Genomic DNA, 10,931 nt, shown 5'->3' with positions numbered 1-10,931 from the left:
ACATGCCGAGGAGTCTCAAAATGGTCGAGACATAAAGATCGATATATTGGAAGGCTATTTGGACATCGGAATGGTTCCGGATGAGTTCAGGCATTTACCGAAGTACCGGGGGGTTAACGGAACCCCCAGGGGAGTCAATGGGCCTTAATGGGCCCTAGTGGAGAAAGAGGGCAACATGCAAGTGGTGGGGCGCGTCCCCTAGGCCCAAACCGAATTGGTTTAGGGTTTGGGGCTCCCCCTTTCCTTCTCCTCTCCTCCTCTTTCCCCCTTCTCCTAGTAGGAATAGGAAAGGGGGACAAACCTACTTGGAGTAGGATTGCCCCCCCCCTTGGGCGCGCCTCCTCCTAGGTCGGCCTTCTCCTCCTCCCCCCTTTATATACGGGGGAAGGGGGCACCCCATAGACACACAAGTTGATTGTTTAGCCGTGTGCAGTGCCCCCTCCACAGATTTCCACCTTGGTCATATCGTTGTAGTGTTTAGGCAAAGCCCTGCGCCGGTAACTTCACCATCATCATCATCATGCCGTCGTGCTGACGAAACTCTCCCTCGACCTCAGCTGGACCTAGAGTTCATGAGACGTCACCGAGCTGAACGTGTGCATATCGCGGAGGTGCCGTACCTTCGGTGCTAGGATCGATCGGATCGTGAAGACGTACGGTATCTTCGGTGCTAGGATCGGTCGGATCATGAAGACGTACGACTACATCAACCGTGTTGTCATAACGCTTCCGCTTTCGGTCTATGAGTGTACGTGGACAACACTCTCCCCTCTCGTTGCTATGCATCACCTAGATAGATCTTGCGTGATTGTAGGAATTTTTTTGAAATACTGCATTCCCCAACACTTGTTACACTTGAGGACTGTGAATACTCCAGCCAGTTAGGCGTCGCGTTCTGAGCATCTAAGAGTTTTTCACACAAACAGTGGTCGATGTGTGATGGCATTGAACGGATTCTCCGGAAGTTGGAAGCACAAGGTAGAGTAATGAGGAACTTAATTTTGCTCGAGCGTTGACTCTGAAGAAGACAAGAAGGGACTACAGTTGCAGGTGGAGTCACATGAAGTCTGGGAGTAGCAGCGGTGCTCATGACGTATCTCAAGTGCAATGTACATGGAGGTTCGACGCATGGATGAATTCAAGGTGGTGAAGAATATTCGCCAAGGTGGAGTTTGTTAGAGTTGTGTCAAATATTATTGTACAAGGTAGGTTACAGTTGGACTTGGTTTTGGAATGTGTGTAGACAGGGTAGGAGTTGTGTCCTAATAGGACACTTGTATTCCAGACCTCTCATATATAGTGAGGGTAGACACATGATGTAACATATGCCAACATAATAGCACAGGCACGCGGGGGAACCGGCGACGTGTGCCGGCGCCCGGGCGGCCAGGGTGCGGTATTGTAGCGGTGTCATGGGGAGGAGCGCCCATAGTCAGGCCCCAAGGATATAGCCATGATAGTGAAGCTCATTAACAAATCTCGGTGTCGTGCTCGTGTGATTGCTTGGTTCTCAGTAGATTGACGGTGCGTCTCGGATTAATTCTAACATGCATGCACACGCACACATACATGGTCAAGCTCACAACCTGCTTGATCCACTAATCGCTCCCACTAGCCGGTATCTAGGCCACAAGTAACAGCGCCTCACACTTACTTGGTCCACAACTAAGCCTATCAAGCCGCTAGCTTTATCCATGCAAGTATGTGCGGCACTACTCTAACTAACAATGCATGCACTTGACATGACTAAACACAAAATAATCTAAACCTAGCACTAATGACAAACTTTGTTCCAACACAATGTTCCTCCTCCTCCAAGGGACCGGACTTGCGCGGCTGGCCGGATTTGCCGGTTATACGCCCATAAAACTGGCCGGAGTTGGAGGGGGCAAGGCGGACGACTTCTTGCGCTCCTCGTCGACGGCCACGGGTGACTGCGGCGGTGGGTCCGTGAGCCGGTAGCGCGTCTTAGCTCGCAGTAATGGTCTCAGTCCCGCTAAAGTGGAAGTGGAGGCGTTGCGTATTCTATCGTCAGCGCGAGGCGCGAGGGGTGGGAGGGCTTATGGACGCCGCCGGTACCAAAATCGAAGCCGGATGAAGAGGACAAGGACATCTAGCAGTCCTTGAAGGAGACACGCGGCGCATCCCGATCTCGGGAGTTGGATGAGAACGGGTGTGTGTGTGACGACCTCCCGATGTCATCAATCTCCATGCCGAGGTCGAGCAACTCGGCCTCGGAGGTGTGGCTGCTCCCGAGGGTAGGTGCACCTGCATGAACCGTACACTTGAAAAATATATAAAGCAAAAAAAATCTAAAATTTTGGGACATCAAACTAGATCAATAGTTTTAGCTTCCTGTGGAATTTCGTGCCCAAATAACATTCGAGGAGTCCCCAGTAAAAAAACAAAAAAATCACTCCTCGAAAGTGAAGAAAACTTTGAACACAGATTTTGTTATTTTTGCTAAGGGCTCCTTGAATGTTATTTGGTCATGAAATTTTACAGAAAGCTAAAACTTTTGATCTAGTTTGATGTCCCAAAATTTCAGATTTTTTTAAGTTTGTTTTGTATTTCTTTCAAGTGTACTGTTCATGCAGGTGTAGGTGTATTCGGGGACGATTTCTGCTTCCCGAGGAAGTTCCCGATGAGTCGCGTGGGCCGGTCCTCGCCGACCTCCGCCGCCGCCTTCTTCGTTGAGAGCGAAGGGGACGATACCTGTGGCTGCAGTGACGCCGGCCGATTCTTGATGCTAAAGTCATCGATGCGGCACACGTGGCCGCCCTCGTTCCTCCAGAAGTCGAAGCTCGTCTCAGCCCACCCCTAGGATGGCGAGCTGGCGGCGGTGGACAACTTCTTGCTAGCTGTCGGCTTCCTCGCCGCTCCAAGGACGCCCGCGCCGGGCCGTTGCCGTCGCTGTCCGAGGTCGGACAACATGGACTGCTCTTTCGACCGCGTCCGCGACAGTGGCTTTGCTGACCTGAAGATGCTCTTTCGTTGCACCTGATCCATAGCCGCCGACCAACAGAAGCAAGGTTTAGGGCCCTGGAGAGAATGACCAAATACATGTATCCCAAATATATCTCTAACACACCTAGTTCGTCGCCGCCGACCAACGGAAGCACACACACTCGCGAGTTTTCACGTCAAATTTCTTGGGTGATTCAAGAGTGGAGGAGTTGTGTTGCAAGGTTAGGGCCCCGGGAGTGTGGTATTAACGAGGCGATGGAGAACGACGTGGAGCAGCACAAAGCTGACAGCACCGCACGCATGCTGAGCACATGTACGTGGCATTCTGTGGTTGGGATATGGACACGATCGAAGGGCAAAGCTAAGATTCGGTTTTGCTATTTCGCAATTGCATTTAGACTAAACTTAGGTTCTATGCAATTTGTGTGCAAACCGTACCTACAATATGCTTATTTGTGTATTTCATGTAATAAACAGTGTAATTTATGGTTGTGTGCATTTTTTTCATCGTTTTTTTGTTTTTCTTCTTCTTTTAGGTAATACCAATGCCCTTAATTTATTCCTTTTTACCACATTACAGACGCAGACGCTCATACATATGCACATACAGTCACCTCTATGAACGCACACACACCCTACCCTCATGAGCCCCTTTGATAGACTGAAGTGACGCACCATCTTAAATTTGACGAAGTCACAACACGCGCCTCCGTAGTCGATGAGAACATCTCCTCTCCGTGAACAAACATCATTGAAAGGCTGAAATAAATACTACATGAAAATATGAGCATCAGTGTCAAGTTTAGCATCATGGATCTGTTTATTAGTTTTTTAATGCAAAATAGACTTTATTTCTCATATGATGATCATGTCGTTTACAAGTAAATGAGATACAAAGTCAGGGATTACATCATCCCAAGAACCCGAAGATACAGAGACAGCTCTTATCGACAACAAGTAAATGAGATACCAATAACATTCAATACATAGTCTCCTCAGTTTCTACGTGCACTCATCTTATTGGAGGTGGGTAATTAAAGAGGAGATGGATGGTGCTTTGCACCTTCCTAATGCATTTTCTACTCCACTTCATAATTTGTCTTAAAATACTATATGTCCATTTATTTGAGAACGGTGGGAGTATTTAGCTATAGTTGCTACCATTGTCACTGGACATGGACGGTAACTGTTATATTTGTGATCTCATAACGGGATGTCCCGCCACTTCATGAATAATTCCACGTCGTCGGCATCCTTGTGGATTGCAGAGGGGGCGCGTTTCGCACGTTCACATCAAGGGGCAACATCCGGTACTCGATGTCGAGGTCCCTCAAGACTCTGATCATCTCTTGGAGCACGAGTTCCCGCCTCACAAACCTCATACCCATGTCCTGGAAGTTGAGTCTGTGCCGCAGCCATATGGATACTTTCAGCTTGTTGGTGTCATCTACATCTCGGAGGACAACCATCGCACCAGGGTACCAATGTTCCTTCTTACTGTCAATGTAACTGGATTATCATAAGAAAAGAAAACTAATATTAGTTCGATGTGGTAAGATCAGCAACAAATGGTACTACAAATTATTGATGTGTTATGTTTACGCCAATTTGTGAACATATATGAACTGAGACAGAAGCACTGGTACGCACCGAAGTATTCTTTCCTTCATGAGCGTCAGTTTTTCCATCGGTGTGGCTACATGAATAGAGAAGTCAACCCCTTCTCCCATATCAGGACTCCTATAGAAGTTAAAAATTGGTTTGGTGGCAAGTACACTGTTTGGATAATAGATCTTCAGGTTATCATAACGAAGAAAGACTGTTGTCATGATATTCATTTCCTCTACAACAACCTAAAATTCAAGTGGTTAAACGTCAGTCCACGAATGCGAGGTAATTTTCAACTAAATAAATAAGTAGCACCGATCGAGAATATATTCATTACCTGAACCTCTTCAATTTCACAGCGGTCACCAACATCGAAAGGATGCATAACGAATAAGAAGATAATTGCCTCGAAAATCGTCTTCAAGGTATTCCCGAATACAAATACCGCCACAAGAAGTTGTGAACTGAGGAATACAAAGAATTGTGTCGTTGCTACGCCGAGAATAAGGAGCCAGAGAGCGGACACTATGAGGCCAACAACAACATTGGCCATCTGGTTGAGCTTGTTAACTGCTGTTTTTGTATCATTAAGTGTTAGGGCAAGAGCTTTGCGCTCTCTAAATGCCTTCACCTATAGAATGAAGTTTCATTGATAATGTTAGAGAAGGTATCTTGAAGATTGATGCAACTTGGATAGTAGGGTATATAATAAGATCATTACCACCCAGTTCTTGAGAGACTTCTTGCCGACCCTACAGTGCTCCTGTGCTCCTTCAAAAAGGTGCATAGCTTTGATGGCTTCCTCCTGCTTCATGAAGCGCATCAAGTCTGCCAAGTATATGTGCCTGCATTATTATTTATACATTTAACATCAAGAGCCCGAATGCGTAAATTGTCACTATTCTTAGAACTACAATATTTGAAAATACGAGGACCGAGGGCATTTTGGTTAAGTATTCCTATAAAATTATGCAGTATGTCCTTCCACTTTTGTAATTGACGGTGAACACGACAGTGCGCTATAAGTCTAACAATTATCATGCTATTTATGATATTAAAGAAGAAATAATTATACTACTCCCTTCGATCCATATTAATTGTCGTTGATTTAGTCCAATTATCCGTGTACCTCTTTGTGAGCTCAAAATTCCTACACTACAGGCAAAAGACTATCTGATATAGACTCTAGAGTCTAGACAATAGGAATAAATATAAAATGATGTAATTTGCAAAGAGCTTGTAAAAGGCAAGGATGCCAACAAAGAAATGCTTACTTGGAACCAGGCTTGGCTACGTTGTGAAAGATCTTCTTGGCGGCCAGCTGCGCCTCATATTCAGTGTGAATCTGTGTCCCTGACTCAGCCCCTTCCCCTGCCGTTGCTTGCTGGATCTGCTCATCCATTGTGGCGAGCGTCTCAAAACGAACAATCTTCACCAGCCTCTTCATGTTCCACGCCGAGACGGTTCTCTGATTGAGCCTATGGAGCTTGTCAATGGTGATGCCTTCATCAGCCTCACGCCGTTTCTTCTCCTTCGACAACGGATTGATTCCACCTCCCTTGGAGATCAAACCCGAGACCCGGGTGCCCCTTTGCTCCGGTAGGTTCTTGGTTGGCAAGGCGGGGTGTAGCTCTTTCGGGATGTCTGCGCCGGCGCGCTGGAGCTCACGCACCTCAGCGATCACGTAGTCTTCGTCGACCAGCTGTGGCCCGGACAGTGTGTCGATGACGTACTGGTTGAACAGCGCCTCCTGGATCCGATCAAAGTATGTGGAGACATGGAAGGACGAGGCGAGCACCTTGAGGAGAAGCGTCTTGACGAGGCGGACGAGCGTGGCGACGAGGAGGCAGAGCAGCACCTTGGTCACGTAGGGCAGCACCGCCGTGTTGGTGCCTTCGTCGAATAAGAAGTGCCAGGAGGCGAGCACCATGCCGAGCCAGAGCGCGTTCTGCACGGCGCCGCGTACGCCGTACACGAAGTAGAGCACGCGCTTCCGCAGCACGAAGTTGCGCTCCACGCCGAAGACCGCGATCCGGATGGCCCAGCCGGAGACGAGGCGGCCACAGATGAGCACGAACACGAGGAGCTCCCACTTCCAGAGGTGCAGCTCCCATAGCTTCTTCCGTGACAAGGGCCTTATTGTGAGGCTGCACACTAGTGCCCCGATGATGAGCACCAAGCTGAGCCACTGCAGTATGGTGAGAGCGCCCAGCTTCCCGCGGTTGAAGTCGTCGGGGATGTCGGCGTCTGTGAAGGGGTCGTCGTCGTCCTCCTCCTCCTCCTCCATGGGGCCCGACTTGCGCCGCTGGCCGGGTTTGCCGGTTATACGCCCAGAAAACTGGCCGGACTTGGGAGGGCGCAAGGCGGACGACTTCTTGCGCTCCTCGTCGACGGCCACGGATGACCGCGGCGGCGGGTCCGTGAGCCGGGAGCGCGTCTTGGCTCGTAGTAATGGTCTCGGTCCCGCTGGAGTGGGAGTGGAGGTGTTGCGTATTCCGTCGTCGCCGGCGGGCTTGATGCCTCCGGTATCGGAATCGGAGCCGGATGAAGAGGACGAGGACATCTGGCGGTCCTTGAAGGAGACACGCGGCGCATCCCGATCTCTGGAGTTGGATGAGAACGGGTGTGAGTGTGACGACCTCCCAATGTCGTCCGTCTCCATGTCGAGGTCGATCAGCTCGGCCTCGGCCGCTTTCTGCTTCCCGAGGAAGTTCCCGATGAGGCGCGCGGGCGGGTCCTCGCCGACCTCCGCCGCCTTCTTCTTCGGCGAGAGCGAAGGGGACGATGCCTGCGGCTGCAGTGACGCCGGCCGATTCTTGAAGCTGAAGTCATCGACGCGGCGCGCGTGGCCGCCCTCGTTCCTCCAGAAGTCGAAGCTCGCGTCGGCCCACCCCTGGGAGTGGGACGGCGAGCTGGCGGCGGTGGACAACTTCCTGCTGGCTGTCGGCTTCCCCGCCGCTCCGAGGACGTCCGCGCCGGGGCCGTTGCCGTTCCCATCGATGTTCAGAACCACGTCCCGTCGCTGACCGAGGTCGGACAACATGGACAGCTCTTCCGACCGCGTCCGCGACAGCGGCTTTGCTGACCTCAGGATGCTCTTCCGTTGCACCTGGTCCATAGCCGCCGACCAACAGAAGCAGTCACACACGCGAGTTTTCGCGCCAAATTTCTTGGGTGATTCAAGAGTGGAGGAGTTGCGTTGCAAGGTTTAGGGCCCCGGGGGTGTGGTATTTAACGAGGCCATGGAGAACGACGTGGAGCAGCACAAAGCTGACAGCACCGCACGCATGCTGAGCACCTGTACGTGGCATTCTGTGGTTGGGATATGGACACGATCGAAGGGCGAAGCTAAGATTCGGTTTTGATATTTGGCAATTGCATTTAGACTAAACTTAGGTTTTGTGCGCAAATCGTACCTACCGATAGGCTTGTTTGTGTACTGTATGTAAAACAATGTAATTTATGTGCATTTTGTTCATCACTTGGTTTTAGTTTTTTTTCGTTTTTCTTCTTCTTCTTTTGAGACCTTTTACGGTACATCAGATTAATTTAGACCCTTTATTTCTGTGATTTAATGGCTCAGATGCCACAATACTACTGCATAATTTGGGCAGTATATTAAGGTATAAAGGTATTTGGGCAGTATATTAAGGTATAAAGGGTATTTTGGGATAGTTCGGTCAATGATCCACCGAGGCTGGTGCTCTTGGACTGCGCACGGAGTAAGTATCGAGGGCTCAAGGCTAACTACCAAAAGCTAGTTGCTGGATATATTCTGCAGGAAGACACACGCGCCTACACCAGCTAGCTAGCTTTGTTGAGGAGCAGAGGGCAGCAAGACGCGAAGACGGGATGGAGAACCTGCGGAGCTCTGATGTACACGTCAATGAAGATAGAGGGCGCTGCCGGTTGTGGCAGGGAAGTTGGTCCAGGGTGCCCGTCCTTGGGCACGACGGGAGGCGAGGGCATTCGGCCGAGGAGTAGGCGACTGCCAGTTGAGGCGGCTAGGCGGCGTCTGGATGCCGGAGGACCTAGGGGCAGCGCGGGCGTGGAAGAGATGGAGCTTTGCATATCAAAACGCATATAATAGATGACTAATCCCCATAATAAAGAATTACCAATATGTCCTTGAGTCAAATCCGGAGTCGGCTCATATTGACCCTTCGATAAACTATAAATACTACCCATCATATTTGGTAGTATGATGTACCGTAAAAAGTCTCCTTCTTTTAGGTAATATATCAATGCTTTAATTCATTCTTTTTAACACATTACATACGCAGCCGCTCATACATACGTGCATACACTCATCTCTATATACGCATGCACGCACACCCTACCCTCATGTGAGCACCTTTGATAGACTGAACTGACACATTATGTTAAAATTGACAAAGTCACCACAAGCGCCTCCGTAGTTGACGAGAACATCTTCTCTCCCTGAACAGACATCGCTAAAAATGCTGAAATAAATACATGAAAATATGAACATCAGTGTCAAGTTTAGCATCATGGATCAGCTTATTAGTTTTTTTTACGGCAAATAGACTTTATTTTTCAGATACAAAGTCAGGGCTTGCATCATCCCAAGTACCCAAAGATCTAGCACTAAAAGAATGTTTAGCTAGCTCATCTGCTACCTGATTAGCTTCCCGAAAACAGTGTTTCAATGATATTTTAGCAACGTCCATTGCCAACTCCTTGCATTCAGAGACCAATGCAATCTCGGGTCCAAGATAAAGAGTCCATTTGTTGAACTGACTCCACCGCAAAAAGGCAATCATATTCAATCTCCACATTGTTGCAACCCAAATTTGCCAACAAGTACATTCCATTTCTAATTGCCATGAGCTCCGCTGAATCGACATCTTGGATATGCGGAAGAAACCAAGTCGCTGCTGCTAGAAAATCACCTCGTTCATCACGCACGATAGCACCACAAGCTCCAGAAAAAGTATCCACATGAAATGATGCATCTACGTTAACCTTGACCCATCCATGAGACGGTTTTTTCCCACCTGAAATGACATTGATCTGTTTATTAGTTAGTATTGTATTTGTCCTTGTTTCTCGATCATGGATATGTTTTTTTTTCCAATGTTGGTAACATTATTACACGATTCTACCTATTATAGCACAACATTTTTTATTTGATTTCTTTTTTCACTCTTGTCTTTTACTACTCCCTCCGTTTCTTTTTAGTCTGCATATAAGGTTTGGTCAAAGTCAAGCTTTGTAAAGTTTGACTAACTTTATATTAAAAAATATAAACATTGACAATATGAAATCAATATTATCAGATGCACCACAAAATGTATTTTCATACTATATAGTTTTAATATTGTAGATGTTCATATTTTTTATATAAATTTGGTCAAACTTTGTGTAGTTTGACTTTGACCAAATCTTATATGCGGAGTAAAAAAAACGGAGGGAGTACTATATTGTACCTACTATAGTAATTAAGTAGAAAATGCTAGCCACAGTGGTCTCATCGATTGTTGCGTGCCATTAGAGCATCTCCAACAGCAGACCAAAAGGTTGGATACCTAAAAATAGTTTTAGGTAGCCAAAATTTGTCTGCTTTTACAATAGACTTAAACTAGATATCCATATTTTCAGACCCACATGCGACAAGATGATCCGACGGCAGGGAGACCGAGAGGCAGATACAACGGCGGGGACGATGGAGAATGGCGGCGGGGAATTTTGAGGACGGTAGTGGGAGGTTGGGGATGACGATGTGGTGCTCAGGTACGACGACAAGAGCTCGGCGACAATGGCACAATGCTTGGGGACAGTGGCGGGGGCGGATCTGACAGTGTGGAGCATGATGGGACAATAGAAATTGGGTGGGATCGGGTAGCGGTGAGAGCTTGGTGACAATGATGCTATGTTCGAGGACGGCGTTGGGGCAACTCCGAGTGGGCTGCGGGGGCGGATCTGACAGTGTGGAGCACAGCAGGACGACCAGAATTGGGGTGTTCGGGTGGCAGCTACGCGAGCTCGACAATGGTCATAGGAGTTCCGGCGGCGGCCCCCCAACAGCAAGGCTAGTGGTTGGAACAAGTTGACACAGAGGCGGGTGAGGCGGCACGATGACCGTGAAAGTTCATCGAGCAGCGGTTAGGCTTGGCGTCACCGTTTCAGGGGGGTGGGGGGTCTCCGGCTAGTGGAGACCCATCTAACCCAATCCTATAGAAAATTTTAAGCTATAGTCTAAAAGAATGATTACCACATATGGTCTATTGTTAGTACCATTTTAGCCCAATACCCCCACAAAATTATGTTTTCACCAATTGACTGCGTTTTTTGGCCAGAGCACCTTTGCCCTGGATCTTTTCGACAAAGGGTGT

General features: G+C 48.4%; 1 protein-coding gene across 1 annotated transcript; it reads right to left on the bottom strand.

Annotated features, from left to right (window-relative positions):
• Nucleotides 1–3,825: 3,825 nt before the first annotated feature.
• LOC125506377 (mechanosensitive ion channel protein 6-like) lies at nt 3,826–7,760 on the bottom strand. The gene is made up of 5 exons (XM_048671201.1): nt 5,850–7,760; nt 5,297–5,420; nt 4,913–5,206; nt 4,618–4,820; nt 3,826–4,476 (listed from the first exon to the last, which is right to left on the bottom strand). The coding sequence occupies exons 1-5, from the start codon at nt 7,691–7,693 to the stop codon at nt 4,194–4,196; spliced, it is 2,748 nt and encodes a 915-aa protein (XP_048527158.1). The 5' UTR covers nt 7,694–7,760; the 3' UTR covers nt 3,826–4,193.
• Between the last annotated feature and the right edge of the window lie 3,171 nt (nt 7,761–10,931).

Source organism: Triticum urartu, chromosome 5, assembly GCF_003073215.2.
Source record: "Triticum urartu cultivar G1812 chromosome 5, Tu2.1, whole genome shotgun sequence".
Classification (NCBI taxonomy): Eukaryota; Viridiplantae; Streptophyta; class Magnoliopsida; order Poales; family Poaceae; genus Triticum; species Triticum urartu.
Note: the sequence above shows the minus strand (reverse complement) of the source record. Positions and strands in the feature narration are given on the sequence as shown.